This window comes from Orbilia oligospora (assembly GCF_000225545.1).
Source record: "Orbilia oligospora ATCC 24927 unplaced genomic scaffold scaffold00215, whole genome shotgun sequence".
Classification (NCBI taxonomy): Eukaryota; Fungi; Ascomycota; class Orbiliomycetes; order Orbiliales; family Orbiliaceae; genus Orbilia; species Orbilia oligospora.
The window spans coordinates 452447-469348 of record NW_011645772.1 but is presented as its reverse complement, the minus strand read 5'-3'; the positions used below and the strand labels follow the sequence as shown (position 1 = coordinate 469348).

General features: G+C 46.2%; 4 protein-coding genes across 4 annotated transcripts; 2 read left to right on the top strand and 2 right to left on the bottom strand.

Moving 5' to 3' along the window:
- Nucleotides 1–12: 12 nt before the first annotated feature.
- Nucleotides 13–1316, bottom strand: AOL_s00215g135 (uncharacterized protein; the record flags this gene model as incomplete). Its single annotated transcript, XM_011129337.1, has 5 exons — nucleotides 13–324; nucleotides 380–526; nucleotides 581–847; nucleotides 906–1178; nucleotides 1257–1316. 5 exons carry the CDS (start codon nucleotides 1314–1316, stop codon nucleotides 13–15), a joined length of 1059 nt encoding a protein of 352 aa, XP_011127639.1.
- A 326-nt stretch (nucleotides 1317–1642) lies between these two features.
- AOL_s00215g134 (uncharacterized protein) lies at nucleotides 1643–2669 on the top strand (the record flags this gene model as incomplete). Its single annotated transcript, XM_011129336.1, has 5 exons — nucleotides 1643–1666; nucleotides 1729–1913; nucleotides 1993–2159; nucleotides 2225–2476; nucleotides 2545–2669. 5 exons carry the CDS (start codon nucleotides 1643–1645, stop codon nucleotides 2667–2669), a joined length of 753 nt encoding a protein of 250 aa, XP_011127638.1.
- A 9809-nt stretch (nucleotides 2670–12478) lies between these two features.
- On the top strand, nucleotides 12479–12814 carry AOL_s00215g133 (uncharacterized protein; the record flags this gene model as incomplete). The annotated part of the gene is made up of 1 exon (XM_011129335.1): nucleotides 12479–12814. One exon carries the CDS (start codon nucleotides 12479–12481, stop codon nucleotides 12812–12814), a length of 336 nt encoding a protein of 111 aa, XP_011127637.1.
- A 2558-nt stretch (nucleotides 12815–15372) lies between these two features.
- On the bottom strand, nucleotides 15373–16700 carry AOL_s00215g132 (uncharacterized protein; the record flags this gene model as incomplete). Its single annotated transcript, XM_011129334.1, has 6 exons — nucleotides 15373–15492; nucleotides 15545–15752; nucleotides 15926–15991; nucleotides 16062–16092; nucleotides 16152–16466; nucleotides 16523–16700. The coding sequence occupies 6 exons, from the start codon at nucleotides 16698–16700 to the stop codon at nucleotides 15373–15375; spliced, it is 918 nt and encodes a 305-aa protein (XP_011127636.1).
- Between the last annotated feature and the right edge of the window lie 202 nt (nucleotides 16701–16902).

Here is a 16902-nt window from a genome sequence, read left to right as displayed (position 1 = left end):
AATCGAAGCTTCTCAGCCGTCCGACATATCCACATCGCCATCGTCCTTTTGCTTCTTTTTCTTATCCTTCTTTGACTTTCGCTCCTTGCCGCTCGCGTCATCGCCGCCATCTTTCCGCTTTTTCGATTTCTTTTCTTTGAAGTTGATTTCTTCTGGCGGCACGAAGTCTTGTTCCCGTTCCTTCTGTCTCTGTTCCTTCTTTTCACGTTGCGCTTCTTCCTTCTTTTCAGCTGCCGCCTGCTCTTTCTGAGGTTTGGAAAGAAAGTATTCTCCGGATTCGATCTGAAGATCGACCTTGGATTTCTCTTGGGCTGGTGGGAAGGGCTTGAGTTAAATTAGCTGCTATTCTGAGACGTGAATTTGACATATAATTACATACCGTGTAAACCTTCCTAGACTTGTCTGTGACTTTGAATGGCTTCCGTCGTTTGGAGAGCGTCTTTTTCTTGAATTGAGGAAGAAATCGGTCCCAGCTTTCATTCGCTAATGCAGGGTCCTTCGCAAGCTCCCGTTTGATCATAAGTTCCTAAAAAGTGACATCAGCATAAGCGGCCCAGGTGTGCTTCCCCGGATTTCGAACCTTAATGTGGTAAATTGGATGAATGTTCTTCATGCAATCCTCAACCACGCGTCTGATCTCCTTCAGGCCTTTATAACCGCCCATGGCACTGACCGTCGTTCCCTGAACCAGAATGTAGCACCCGGTGAGAAGTTCCAGGGCCTTCAATGTTGATCCATTAGGCCCGACCATTCTTTGCCGCCGTTTTGCGAATTTTTGCCGGTTTGGTACTAACGACCCGATTTTAATTATATCGCACGCGACATCGTCCTCAAGAATTTTGATCGCCTAAGGGACACAAATTAGTCTGCCGGATGAGTGAGGTGTTGAAAATGGCACAGCATACCTGAGGCGCAGGTACTGATCTCGCCAACAATTTGATAAGATCCCGAGCGTTTAATATTGCTGCTGGATCAAAAGTTTTCCTGGTTGTCTTCACTGTCATGCTACCTTCCACCACATCGAGAATCGCGTTTATTCCACTTTTCGCAAGGGTTCGGGTGATCAATGGCCATGCTTCACGGAGGTACTGTTCGCGATATCTTGGGAAAAGAACTTTGAAGTCTGATTCTTGTAGAAAGGCGCCTCCCTTGTTGTCTTCAGGTTTAAATTCATCAATCTGTATCACGAATAGGCTGTATGTTAGCTATCCAAGGCGGAAGTTTCTGTTAAGAGGGGTGTAGATGTAAATAACCACCTTCCATTTATCGATATCTTCCGTATCCCACGGTTTATCGACGTTGTGAGTAGACGGCATGGTGGGCAGTGGTATCGTAAGAAGTTGGTGGTGTGTGATTGATCGGTGATGAAACTAAAACTTTTGCGCGCAACTTTTTTTTTTAGCAGGCGAAGTGCTGCGCCACAGCCTTGAATTGGCCTATCTCACTAGCCACGCGGAGCATCAGCCCCACTCCACCTGACAGCTTCGCAACCCAACCTGAACCTTGACGCGTATCCCACCTTTCCTGCCAGCTCCCACAGCTTCGTATCCTCACCTGTGACGACCCTTACGCATTGGCATTCGATACCTCCCACCTCTCTACAACACCGAATCTCTAGCTTCTATATCTCCAATAGCCCGATATGTCGAGACGTTACGATTCACGAGTATGAAAGCTGCCCACCCTCCCCGGTTCTCTTGAGCCCCGAGCTAACATGAAATACCATAGACCACTATCTTCTCCCCGGAAGGTCGTTTATACCAAGTCGAATATGCTCTGGAAGCCATCTCACATGCCGGTACTGCAATCGGTATCCTAGCCACTGACGGTATCGTCCTTGCTGCCGAACGCAAAGTCACAAGCAAGCTGTTGGAACAGGATTCGTCAGCCGAGAAGCTCTATATCTTGAATGAGTGGGTTTCATACACTCTCTTATCTCTATAGATACACCCGCGAGCTCAGAATGAAAACTAATACTGCGGATTAAAATAGTAACATGATCTGTGCCGTCGCCGGAATGACTGCCGATGCCAACATCCTCATCAACTACGCCCGCCAAACAGCCCAGAACTATCTCCGAACATATGACGAAGAAATTCCCTGTGAACAGCTAGTGAAGAGATTATGTGACTTGAAGCAAGGATATACACAGCACGGAGGTTCGTGAATAACCTCTTCTAGAAGCATACTGCATACACCCTTATTAACGACAGTCGGAATATAGGTCTGAGACCCTTTGGTGTATCTTTCATCTATGCCGGTTATGATTCATTAAGGAACTTCCAACTATATCTATCAAATCCTTCGGGTAACTACGGTGGGTGGAAAGCAACGAGCGCGGGTGCAAACAATGCCAGTGCACAAAGTTTGTTGAAGCAAGACTACAAGGAGGATTGTAACTTGGAGGAAGCATGCGAGATCGCCGTCAAAGTCCTTAGCAGAACTATGGATAGCACTACGCTGTCGAGTGAGAAGTGTATGTCTCCCTCTTCCCCCGTCTATACTCCCCAAGGGTAATACGTACTTCGACTAACGTCTTAACAGTGGAGTTTGCTACGGTTGGTCAAAGGGATGGAAAGATATTCCTCAATATTTGGAGTGCTGAGGAAATAGACGTTCTGTTGAAGAAGCATGGATTAGGAAAGGAAGAAAAGGCTACAGAGGACTAGATCTTTGATATTGTAGATATTGGAAGCTAGCTATCGGTATCTAACGGAGCAGATGCTCTGATATTTGGTATAAGGCGGATACTTCCGGTAACAAAAACAACCGAGGGGTATCTACAATTAAAATACCAGTTCCCCCGCTGTCTTCGACTTCCATAAGTGGTCTTTACATGCCGATGTCTCATCTTTTAGTACGTCTTGATGCCGGGCTCCGTTAAACCACACTCGAAAAGATTGGTCACATTGGCAAACTAAATTACCCTAGTTTACCCCATGACCTAATCATATGCTTAAATCGCTCGCTAAATAGCCAAATTTGATGTAAAATTAATTCTTAAAAGATCTAGAGATCTGACTTTTGCATTCTGTTTCTGCGGGGTGCATCCCACTCTGTACCAGGTTGTAGACGTTTCTACACGCAAAAATGTGGCATAGTTTTCATTTCCAGCCAACCACAGATCGTAATAATTCCCCGAATATCCGTCCAGGCCTGTAAAAATCGAATTTCTCCATGGAAATTCATCTACAGAACGTATCGAGACGCACAGACGAACAACTCACTCACCCCCCGCCAAGCCGCATCCACACTCTCACGAATCCCACTATAAAGTATTAAGTATTTCTGATGTAAGCAATGCATGCAGTGCTGCACACACCTCTCACGGAAATACTCCACATGGCAAAGCCTGCGGGGCATATGCCAGTCTCCCACTCGGAGGCCCTTCCCATCTCCGCACCAGACGGAGACGAGGTCCCTCCCCACGCCCTCTCAAGTCTTAGTAGGTGACATGACGTCTGAACACCACCTGCAGTCCCCACCCCAGAAAAATGTGACCATGACCCCTCCAGGAACAGAGAACCAGGTTTATGGGTCCAGGATTTTCGTTAGGCGCCGCCGCACACCCTCCTGAGACAGTCCGGCGCTAACGGTAAATTAAGCCACCAAATTTGGTTCGCCGCGCGGGAGTTGTTTGACGTTCACTGTTCCAACGTCCATCCAAACACATGCTTTTCTCGCACGGTGTTCATGGTGAATGCAAATGTCGCATTGCATTCAGAAAAGGGATTTTTCTAGCAAAATTTTGGGGAGTTAGTTTAAGAATTGTTTTCCTGGTTGTGAAAAGGAGGGGAATAGAGACATTAGTACCTGAGCGGCAAATGGCAAAAAATAAGGTTATCTTAGCGTTCCAGATGTCAGTTTTTAGGGGGAAACACCCAAGAATAGAAAATATGGGGGGCAGGTTAGCAACTCGGTTGCCTCGAAAATGCAACAGCAGACGACGGGACTTTATAGCTTTAAATATTTCTTCTCAACAGCTTTAAATCCAACGAAACTCGGTTTAAAAAACAAAACCAGGCATTGCATCTGCCAATGCCAAATGCATGAATCTCGGGAGCAGGCGAGATATGTAGCGATTTCCGTGGATTTAATGCCGCAGAGTCACATGAGTCGAAAGGGGTAATGCAGCGGCTCCGAGTCTACGGTCCGACTCATCTAGTGTTTTGAATTTGACAGGTAGGATCGAGGAAACCATGTCAGAATGCACTGCACTTGCCGGTTCGCATAGACTTTTTGGCTATGCAATGCTTTCTGTCATACATAGCCGAGGAACCATCTCGGCAGAAATACGAGTGATGAGATGTTATGCTGTATGACCGCGAAATGGGGTTTCATGCCTGCAGATTTTGTGTCTCGAAGTTAGTACTATTTGCTATGTCATTGAAAGGATCTATCATGGATACGCCTACTTCGGTGGTTTCAGAGACCTGTCGCTTTGGAGATTTCCGAAGCTGTGAGATTGTTTGCATACCGTCCCCCGCAGCAAAATATGGCGGAATGGGTAGCTAGGTTACACTTGCCTTGAGCTCTTTCAGCCTTGCCGGCGAATTCATGCGTAATGCTCCCCCCTCTATTGTTTCGGTAAACGATATCAGGTGATAAACTGATAACAAGAGCTGATAGAGTATAGCATAATTGGCGATTGAAACTCAGAAAGAATCATCTCGTTCAAGATAGTTCATTGAAGCTTGTAGTTCGCAGATGAGAGAAAAGGGGAAAGGAAAATTTTTTGTCGGAATATGAAGCGACGGCAGTATTAGGATCAATCCCCTTTCATGGGGTTCGAAAACCTAGTTCTCTTCGTCGAAGGAGCTGTCGCCTGTACGTACCTCGCCCACACCGCTCAGTCGCATCCTTGCATACCACGTATAGTAGAGAGGGGTACACGGCATGAACAAGCCCTCCCCACCTCGCTGATTTTCCAAACATAAAGGCAAAAGCAAACCAGACGATCCGGCAAGGGACATTACTTGCGTATCGAGCTCGTGGAGAGTGACTACTGCAGCTACACATGCATCTAACTAGCTCCTTTACCGTAAGGGCTTAATGCCGCAGTAAAAAAAGAAGAGTTCGAGCCTTTTTCTTTTGCCTTCGATATTCCCTCCCCTGCTCTAGAATAGATCACCCGTCTCACTGGATCCGGAGTATCGTTTGAGCAAACGGAAATGAATATCCACTGACACGTCACCAAGAGGGTATCACGCCTCGCCCCTCGGATGAGCAAAGGTGCGAATTAACTTACCAGAAAGAGTAAGCTATGAGAGTCCAGTGAGCGGAAAGCGAGTCGAAAGTATGGACGGCCAAGCCCCATGCGCTCCAGATCGTATTGTCTCGGAAGCCTGTCCGCTGCCCGAGAGAGGATACCTTGACAATGACCCGCATCCTCATGGAATGTTGGCTAAATGTTGATGTACAGAGGGTACTGTACAGTGCTGTCTCTTGTCACTCGCTGCCGCCATTTGGACTTCCCGCCTAGCGAGCCTAGACGTTTGATAAGAGAAAAGCGGTTCATCATTTTTCTCATTAGTTTCTTTTTTTCAGAAGAAAAAGTTTCCTTTCGCGTTCCTTTTCATGTACGCCCGATCAATGCTATTGCATGAACAAAAGGCAAAAAGACGGTGATATCTTGGTTCATATTACGAACAGGGTTGTGTCTATCGGGGTTTTCCTTCTCTCTGCCAAACGGCACAAGGCGAATATTGAAGTACATACGTACTTACATACATGTTGACTTTCAGTCACATACATATGCACAGATACAGGGCATGCAGACCAGCCAGGGCAGAAACTGGGACGGGTTACGATCTATCACCCTCCTCCACAGCTTGGTACATCTTACATAGCTAAATTATGCAGAGTCGGCTGGTAGTTTGAATATCACCTGTCATCCACTGTCGGCGGCCAGGTTCAATCGAACAAACACCGGCGAGCTTCGTTGGCAAACCGATATTTAGGTGGAGCTATAGCATACGAGGTTGTTCATAGCTCAACATCCACCGACCCAGCTACCTATAGTGAATCTGAGTATCCATCTCGATCAGGCTATCCATCTGAAGTTAGTTACGGAGAAACGCACTTTACTGCGGTGTTCCTTGCAATTTCTGAATTTTTGGGGATCTGTGCAGGCTTCTGCTGTCGGCTCTGCAGCTTCTTCGCAGCTCCACCTGTACATAATCCTGCCGCAGTCATTTCATTTGATGATAAATGGGAGAAGCAAAAGAGGACCAGGGGATCGTATCGTATCATATCATATCACAGGCTCTCTCTCTCTCGCTCTCTCTCTCTCTCTCTCTCTCCAACCAGAAACATCCGTGACGAGACATCGACAATAGGCTCTTTTCAGACTTTTTTTCCCATAGAGCATGATCCCTGACTGTCGTTAATGTGTACACATTCAACTGGAAGCCACAGACATACGTCGTTCGAATTTTAATGAATAAGCAAGTTAGTGTTTAACTAGTTATGGTCATGAAGCCACTGGTCTAGTTAGCCAGGATGTCATGGAAGCTGCAAAACATATTCCTAGTTCATTTTCCGATGGATGTCGACATAAGCTGCATAGTAGCCCTAGCATCCTGACCTTTGGTCAGCTGGTCAGCGCAACTCCATATATATCATGCTTTGATAATAATAGTATCTAGACTGGTTTGTGAGCTCTTTCAATTCGAACTTTCCGAGGGAAAAAAAAAAAAAAAAAAAAACGATTGAAGAGAGATGTTACTCCGGCGCAAAACGAGGCGGTTCGATTCTATATTCAAACTTCCAACAATTAATATTGATTGATGTACGCTGCATGCAATATGCAACCTGGACATCTGGGCCCCAAATCCTCGCTCGAGTAAATGAATTGAATATGCCTCAAATGAATCAGGTGACTGACACGGGAGGGAAAGAGAAAAAAAAGAGCAAGAGCTATTACATATGTATTACCTATATTCCATTCCACCAGGCTCAAATTCCACGGCTGCAGCGGCGGCAACGCAGAAACGACGTATAACATGTAACAAATCATGTGACCAGGACGGAATCTTTTTGAGGTTAGAGTGATCCCGGTTGCAATCTGTCGAGGGGATTTCAATCTCGCCGCCGCCCCGGTTCGGCACTAACTGTTTTTGACCCGCTTGAAATTCTTTCGCAAAAAAAAAAAAAAAAAAGAAGAAGAAGAAGAAGTTGCATTCATTTTACTTTCTTTTTTTCCTGGTTGATAAAATATCGGAATTCCAGGCGGCTAATGGAGCTCAGAATTGCGACAAAAATTGCAACAACTCAAAAGGGACATCGCATACTTACACACATTTTCGATTCGAATCGTGATGTTGGAACGGACGAACATGAACAGGCCCAGGCACGAAAGGTTAACTTGCCGGTTCCTGTAGCTCTGGCTCCTGCCCTTTCCCTCTTCCTCACTCCCAAAAGGAAACAAAGTTCAAAAGTCAACAAAAAGAGCCCGCGGCTAAATCATTCTACTAACTCGAAAGGACCATTAGCTTCTCTGCCTGACCGACCTGAACAGCAAATCGAAGGGGAAAAAAGTGTTGATATAGGAAGAATCGAAGCGGCTTAGTTCGTCATGTAAGGTTTGTCAATAAAGCGCGACTAGCTCGGACTGCTAGACAGCTTTGGATGTTGGAGGTCCTGGACTACGCTTGTTCCACCTTAGAAACACCATATGAGACACGACTACGTATTATCAACATGGCCAGTAATTGCTACGTCGTGTAGATGGCACTAAGAGGTCATCGGGGTGTTATAGTTTGCAACATGTTAACAATTGGCGCCTGAGCTGAGCTTTCATGTTGGATTGCACAACTGTTGATGTTTGTATGTGCGTATGCGGAGGAATTGGAATCGAAAGACAGTTCTGTTTTATCTCGACTAATCAAATTAACAACGAGTGATATAATCATATCAGCTAATTAATTATATTAATTAAGTTAACTTGATAAGTATATACTTACTTACTTAAGTAGTTAGTTTTATATAACTCGGCGCAAGCTAGGCCCGGAGTTGGTAACATAGAAAACCCCTACGAGCTGAACAGTTCCAATGGTTGGCACCGGCCTGACCTCGGTGAACATCAACAGCATAACTCTCGCAATCATTCCACCAACTGGTTGTTGCACACACTGCACCCATTGTTTGCTTTCCGTGACTACTCGCACGTTTGAAACGCTCTAATGTTTTCTCGGGTTTACTATTACTTGGAAAGTACTTAACTTAATTAATAATGGAGCTAGGGAAGGGGGGGAAAGAAGGGAAGAGCTCAATGCAATGGGAATCTGTTGTTCGTGTTCCGCCCATTATCTCACCTCCGCGAATCGAATTGAAAGATAAGTCATAACACCCACAGTCCGCCCCGACAGGTTGGAACCGGCCCCATTTTTCTCAGGAGGTGGAATAGATCGAGAATCTTGGCCGGCAGCTGGTCTGAGCTAGGAATATGTTCCGAAAACCTGTGATAACAGTTCTTCTGGAGGGGATAATATCCGAGCAACATGGAACGGAATCGACGGTACGTACTCTAGTATGTACATCCTCTCGACGAACCACCACCACCACCACCATCAGTCGAACAACCCCCCCCCTGGGACTTTCAATGATTGATTGATTGCATATGCTCTCTCGTAATTAGTCAAAAAGTGACAACAAATACATGCCCAAAGCTTCTCCTAAAGCGGCAGAGATTGGAAAGGTTCCTCCATCTTGGATCATCCCCAGTTCCCCTGCTCGACTTCCATCTGTAGAGAGGATAGTATACCAAAGTCGAGTCCGTGCCGCAGGAATGCATCATTGACAGCTCGCTTTGACGCATTTCCCCAGCCCTTCGATATAAAATAGGTAAACAAATAGGCGTTTTTAAAGAGGCTCTTCGTCCTTGGGACCGGATCCTCAATCATTTACCTATTCTCGTAGTTGGTTCCGGCCGGTGACACTTTTTTTATATGACAAAACTCGACCATGCCGGTCCTGGTCTGTACAACAGGACCACCGGTCTCACATTTTACGCCCCCTCACGATACATCTCCAGGTACTTGTTCGACTTCCCCACCTTCTTATTTCACTGATAGGAAGAAATTGTACTAGTCTCATGCAGTATTTTGCATGGATGGGTGGATCTTTCTTGGAGACATTTAAAATTTTCTTACTTTTCCTAGCTCTGTTCTCTTGCACCCCTTCCCTTGAATCCTCGCTCTCTCGCTCTCTCGCTCTTTCTACTCGACGGCAGACTCGACCCAGCAGACTTTCCGGAAAACCACTACCCCCCAAGTTTCTCTCCCAAGTTTCTCTCCCAAGGTTCCGGCTAACTGGCTAAGCTGGAATTAATCGAGAAAAGTCAGCCTCGTCTGGCTTTCCCTTCTGCTCCACTGTCCTATCCTGTCCCAGCTCCCGAGTTCGAACGTTTCCTTTCTTGCTTTCTTGCCTACCTACTTGCCTACCTACTTGCTTTCCTCCATTCTTTCTTTTGCTCGTTCGTCCGTCCGAATGCAAGGTTACTCAGCTGTACTATGTAAGTATGAAGTATGTACATACACAAGTCCAGTTCAGTTCAGTTCCACCACCGATCAAACCACCCAGATGCCCTTGTCTTCGAGCTGTTGCATAGCTTCTTGCTCTGCCCTGCTAGCTCCGAACACCAGATGCACCCTTTAGCCACCAATAGTTAAGGCCGAAGCCCGAGATGGGAACAAAGCAAGTAAGTAGCAAGCAAGCAAGCAAGCAAGCGAGCAGGTAGGAGTCGAAGTAGGTAGATGCAATGAAAAAGCACACAAACTTTGCAGACCAATCGACACCCTGGCTGCCCAACACTTACTCACGTGAAGTGCCTCCGCCCAAATTCGCCGTCTGGTACATTGACTAAAAGCTGTCCAAGCGTGTTCTGCGTCCGCCATCAACTCATGTGAGTTGTTGGTACCCAAAAACGTGACCGGTCCATCCTTGTTTGGGAGACTGAAACTCTGGGTCTCGGTGTAAACCAAATCCCGTGAGTCCAAATATAGTTGGAGTTGTAGGCCAAAAAAATTATATCTCAGAGCATATAAAAAGTTCCTTAGCAAAAAAATACAGCAATTGATACTTCCGCGATAGCTACGATGGAGGAGCTGCTTCCGTCCTGTATCCGGGACGTCCTCCGGGATGGACGCTGGACTTCGAAGCAAGACGTTCTTCAAAAGAACCCCGTCTGTTGCAGGTCATATCGGGTCAGGTCGGCATGTTTCTTGATTGTTGGGGGTAGTCTAATGGAAAAAACTAAAACAGTTCGGTCCAAGATATGTACATTCGTATGCCTTCAGAAGAAACCTCTCGAACAGCCAGGCTTCCAGCCATCTTTCTGACCCCTACCCTTCCCTGACCTCCGCGAGCAAATCGTATGCTCTGAAATATTTTTCTGCATGTGGCAGATTAGCCCCCCCCCCCTCCCTCGTCTAGACCAAAAATAAGAAAAAATAAAATAAAAGAGAGAGAATATATCCTGATGGTGTCGTGTCCACTAGCAAGTGAGGAGAAAGCCGGTTGAGAGGCCATGGCCCTAAAAGCAGCAGGAAAAAGGAAATACAATGACAGGATCATTGCACCTTTGCACACCAATTGCCACCCTTCCCAAGTACACACATCGTTCCCTCTTGGTGTAATGCTTTTCCCAGTAACGATCGAGATTTGAGTTGATCAATTCTCCTCCAATGGGATATAACCCGTGTCTTATTCTTGCGTTGCGAAATCAATTGGCCTGAAGTTAAGTTTGTAAAAAAAAGTGAGCTCCATAACTCCAAAATCAAACGGATAATAGAATCTTTTTTTCTTGTTAGAAAAAAAAAAAAAAAGAAGTGAGAAAAGATAGTTTCCGTTCCCCGTGCAGCATAGCCCGAAACATTAAAATCGAAAGAAAATAACAGAACAAAAGCGGCCGGCAGCAAACGTATCGAATCGACGACCGCCACGTCAACTTTCTCAATGATCATCTCATCGAGAGGCCTGCGAGCGGGGCTGGCTTTCTTGGAGGGATGTATCGACTGCCTTGCATGCCATTGAAGGTATAACGTTTCGTCTAAGCGTCGATGTTGGTATCTAATTTCGTCAGCTGAAATTAAAAGAACTATCGTAAATGCAACTTGCTCAAAACATGCAAATACGACGCCTCCTGGGCCGGGCTATGTTGTAGCTTCCGTAGCTCGCAAAGTCCTGTGACTCGAGATGCAGATAACTCGTGCCGAGGAGTGAGAGACGATGAAAAAAATTCCAAGACAATATCGCTCGGTCCAGAGGATGCATTCGCGATGCAACATCCCAGTAGGCTACCCCCCCATCTCCCGTCGAAAAAGAACTTCAAGGACGGCGAACAAGGTTATGAAAACTTTGATAAACAAGGCCCGTCACAAACTGGATGCCTCCGATCGTCAGCCAATTGAGCAATTGGTGCAACAGCTCATCGATGATCCATGGCAATAACAGAAATTTCCTTTTGCAGGACCAGGGAGGTTGATATGCCGTCTTGTCCAGCCGTCTCTTATGCAATCCTTTCTCCCATCGCCATCCACACTAGTTTCGGATACAATCCTTGATCCAAAGTCTCGTGAGTATGAGAAAGAGACGGGTCCGTTATCGATGGAGACATATGTCCAGTAGGAAGGGGTTCCACCAGAGTGTCTTGGGGTAGTTGCATAAAATTGGATCGAAACGTGTATCCGTTGAAAGCACGTGAGTGGAAAGCGTCAAGGATTTGCCATCTCCATGCATGAGTAGCCTTCGAAAAGCAAGACAACCTCCCTTCTCTTCCTTGAACAGCCGGTGTATCCGATGCATGATCTAGATAATCCAGCTGAGGGATTTTGTTGAACTCCAAAGCACAGGAAAAACTTGGATCTGCACCTTCGTTCAAGGCCTGGGCATGGAGGGGCGCGAGTCGAGAATGGAGGGGAGGCGTCCTTTCGAAACGAGAAGTCCTTCAAGGTAGGTCTGATATTGACAGGGATGTTGTTGGAAAATATGCTGACCATCATGGCCGGAACTCTACTTTGCATGAATTCTGTTATCAAATGTGACGAAGAGTCAATTGACAATGCCAAAAGGAAAAAAACCGTGGAAGCATCCACAATTCCGCCGTCCCGAGCTCTACAGGAGAGCAACTAGGCCCGTCGCCGTCTCCTTGAGATATTGGACTTTTGATGACCGTCGAGAAGGCATAAATAGAGCCTTTTTTCACCTCGAAGACGTTCTCTTTCTCATCATCATCAGCATCAGCTCCAAAGCAAAGCAATCCTCACTCACCGATCTCTCTTCATTCAGTCCTTACTGAGAAGCATCTTCATCTTCAGAACTTCTTGTTACTACTCTTTCTGTTTCTTGAAGACCCTCTTCTTCTTGAAACATATCTCAGCGTATACCGAAGCAATAGCCGGGTACGCACAGGCCAACAGCCCAATCTTCCAAAGTCGCTTAAAGAGACGCAAGTCATCTTAAAACCACACCACCCAAAATGTGCTTCTACGAGCAAAACGTTTTCCGAGACTGCCACTGCTTCAAGTGGGGTCGTTTCAGACAGCACTGCGCTAAGGAGTACCGAACTGGCGAAACCTGCGGTATGAAACTCATCTATGAAGCCGTGCCCAAAGCAGGCAAATGCGCCATCTGCAACAGGATCGATGTTGCAACTAGGAAGCTTGTCGCCTCCAAGGAAAAGGTTGGACGCTGGTTAGCCGAAGGGCGAAACCCGGTCTCCACTGAAAACGAGCAAACAAACATCCAGATCTACCAAAACGAGATCATGGAGCTCAATGCGCAAAAGGCGGCTAAACTCAGGAGCATCGGCTGAAAAACGATGCGTTGTGAAGCGCTCAGAGCCCGTTTGGCGTTCTGTTTTTCTCCCAATTCAGCAAAAAAAAATTTCACACCCGCAAAAACCGCCGAGTCAACAGACCGGTGAATGATAACGAGTTTCCTTTGTCGATGCATTCTATCTGCCTGTTTGCCATTCTCCTTAGCACACTACCTTTGTCTCCTGTCGAGTTTTATTTAGCGTCGAGTTGGGAAAGAAAAATCATGTTTTCTTTTTGTCGGATTTCTTTTCGCGGGTATTTGCCTGGTGTTTTCAGCTCTGCGGAAACACAGTGAGGCTGTGGCACTGCTGAGGACTCGGAGGTTCGAGCTGGCGACTGGACTGTTCGACCAGCCGGGGGAGGAGAAGCACGGCGCTTGATAAGAAATTGCCTGGTCCCTTTTTAGTATTTTCTTTTATGAATTGTTTCCTGGCTTTTGTATATAATTGATTTTAATGACAAAACTGATCATGACCTTAAGCGGATGCAACCGTCCAGAACACTAGGGTAGTTGGGTGATAAGATGGTGAGAAAAATTAGACGCCGGAAGTCTTGCGCTGCTTTTAAAAATAGAGCTGGCCAGGCCACCGGATTGGAAGCAGGAGCCGCCGGGTCAAACAGAGCCCCTAGGAGATGACGACGAAGACATAGAACCATCCCATGAATGATAAATAAGTCGTAGTCCGTAGAGCGATCGAGCGAAACAGTTGTTGTGCTGATTTTCTGTGGTGGTGAAGAGGCCGGGAGAAGTGAGGGGAAAGTTGGGAGGAAAAACAGATGGGAGTTGGCGATCGAGAGGAAGAAATTTGGGTGCCAAGCCTTTTGCAGCTTGGGCAGCCCTTTCTACGTGGACCGACGGGACACCTGGACAACTTTTAGTCAGGTAAGAAGCGAGGACCTTCGATAGGTGGGAGGGAGTGGGAGCAGGGTTATCCCGCCCGCTGCCTGCTCCCTTTCGTAGTTTTCGTGCCCTCCCGTCTGTAATGTACCGCCATCATCGAAGGCTAAGTCCAAGCAGTTTACCTTATCTGCACCCAGCAGTCTCAACAGCCCCAAGAAAATCGAGGTTGCATGCACTGCCAACACAAACACAAAACCACCCACCACGGTTCGTATCTCGGCTGTCTGTGGCCGATCGTCGAGAAAAATTCGTCGAAGTCGAATAATTAAGTACTTAAGTGTCGTAAAAGAGGTGGGTAGGTCCTTTTTAAGTATTGTGTCGTCTAACTAAAGTTTGGTCCAGTTTCCCGAGTTAGTGGGGCGTGTTCCTAAATTTAAGATCGTGAGAAATTTTATTGGCAAGCCCTCTCGTCCAACCGATGGCCTTCTCCGCTTCCGCATAATCTCGTCGAAGCCCACACCCACCCAATAGAATCAAAGGAAAGCCATTCTGAAGTTTATCAAACAAGATAAACACTGAAAGAATGGTCATGAGAGACAATATTCGAACCGCCTCATACCCTGTTTTCTTCTTCTTCTCCTTCTTCTTCTTCCTCTTTTTTTATTTTTATTTTTTAATTTGGGCAAGCAATCAAAAATCAAACCAAGATCATATCTTGAAGCATGGGCTGAGCCAAGGCTGGAGTTTAGCAAAGTCCGAGGTTACTTTCCTGATTATCCCCAACCCGGTTACGAGTATTTCGAGGAATGCAAGTCTAGGGCTGTGGGAACCTCGATTCCTGAAGATTGGATGTGTGGCCCGAGCAAGCTCAAACCTCTCGAGTTGGTACCGATTCTATGCCCATGACCTTTCAAATTACATAATAAGAAGGTGCACATCGATAAACTAGGTAACCAACTGCAGCCCCGCTCCTTCAATCAACAGATCGATCTCACGATGTGCCGATTCGAAATCTTGGGACCTTTCTCGTAGCCGCCCTTCCCCGCTTTCCCGTTAGATTCTCAGTAGTATCTTGATTCTGGAGCGGTCGGCATTCCCTTGCATGATACTATGAATTTTGGGGATACTAATCCCTGGGGCTCTGAATAGTGTTCCGAGTTTCTCCGAAGTTACTGGAACTGGAATAAATGGCCCAGGGCTTTGATAGAGTCACGAGTTTGATCAAAGGTACTGGGTAGTACCCAACGAATCCTTACCTATTCGGAATCAGACATTGTTCCTCTATTCAATGGGGCGGAACACAGAGAGTTCATACCTTAGAGTATATGGATCAAGGTCTATGCCGCAAAAATGTATCCACGAACCGGTTGTGTATCCACTGGGAGAAAAGCGTTGGAATGTCGTCCTTAATGTTGGATCACCATGATGGTTACACAGGCTTCGACTGGAATTCCATGAGCTCAAAAAATTCCAACAGAAGTCCCGCGTTGTCCTGAATATCCGCTGCGTACCCCGAACCCCCCCTACATAACATTTACATCTCCAGGCTTTTCGGTAAGGGCTAAAGTCCAATAAGTCTATCTAAAAAAAGCTATCAGCATCAGCAGAATCTTTAACAACCAAAACAGGGCCACTTACAGTTTATATTTACAATCCACATCACCTGCAGGCTTTTCATATATACAATAATGTAAGTTAACATACCAAGCGGAATCACAGCTTAACACCAGTGTGAATGGCGGCAACCCCAAAAGTGAGATCCTGCCATCCCTTCCCAGCAAGCTGAAATCCAGCATCGCGAATCATACCCGCAAAGTCCTTTTGACTCGGGAACTACATTAACAGTTAGTATCTCATTCTAACAGGACGTCGAGATGGTGTGTACCTTTATGATACTCTCAACCAAGTACTGATAACTATCTCGATCACCAGCGATCAACTGACCCATCATCGGGATCACGCTGAAGCTGTAACGACGATATATCTGATCTAAAACAAAGTTGTCGACCTTGGAGAATTCGAGGCAGGAGAAGACGCCGCCTTTTTTGAGGACTCGGTGGGCTGTTGATAGTGCTTTCTCTTTGTTCGTGAAACTGGTGAATGTTAGTAAACTTTCCAGAATGTTTGATAGAACTCAAGAGAACGAAGAAACAAATGGGATCGAATGCTTGTTTTGTTTTCGAGGCCAAAGCGCCAATGAACCATGGTCCATAAACTCCAAGCCCATGGGCGGTGTGAACCAGCCACCGCAAAGATGTAAACTTACTTCCGGATACCAAACGCAATCGTTAGAAGGTCTATCGAATTATCCGGAATCGCTTCCAATGTTTCACTATGTTCAGCATTATGTCAGAGCAGCCGCCTCAACACCGTATTCGGAATCTCGTGATATCAATGCATACCCATTCTGCACAAGAAAAGATATCGGAGCGTCTAAAGTCCACAAATCAGTACTCTTTTCAAAACCAAATAATAATAAATTCGATGCATACCTTCCCCCTCAGTTCTATACCCTAGCGTATGTGCTCTCCTCACCCCCTCCTTTAGCATTTCCTCATTAATATCCACGACCTTGACCTTCGTCTCCGGGTCCCCGTTAACTGTCCTAGCATGGTCCAGCATCCTAAAAGCAATATCTCCCGTGCCACCGGCAAGGTCTAGAATAGTCATAGGCTCGGAGAAGATGCTCTTCTTTCCTGGATTTAATTGCTGGACGAATTGATCCTTCCATATCCTATGGATTCCGAAGGACATGACGTCGTTCATTGTATCGTAGTTTTTTGCGACAGAATTGAAGACATCTCGAACTAGAAGTTCCATTAGTATTGATTTTAGATCATAAGAACCAAGGGTTAGTTAATACCTTTCGACTCCTTCATTGACTCTGCGACATTTTGAAATCCAAAGTGCGTTGTCGGCTCTCCGGCCTTCTGGTCTTGAGGCCGCACACCAGAACTCGAGAAGCATCGTGATTGCTGTAACAAAGCGCTAGCCCGGGTAGGCCGAAGCCTTAAAACCCTTCCGACTCCCCTTACACTCATCCCTTCGTCAACCGAAAGAGCCCACTGTCGAACCCGAAGTATCCCGTTGAATATTTGTTGTGAAACGTGGGTAATAAGGTCGTAGTTGGAATGTGACAGCCGAAGATCAGAAGAAAAGTTGAAATTCTCATATGTCCATTTGCGTCACGCCAAATCCACACCACAACCATCCTTCCTCATCCTCATCGCGTCAACCTCATCC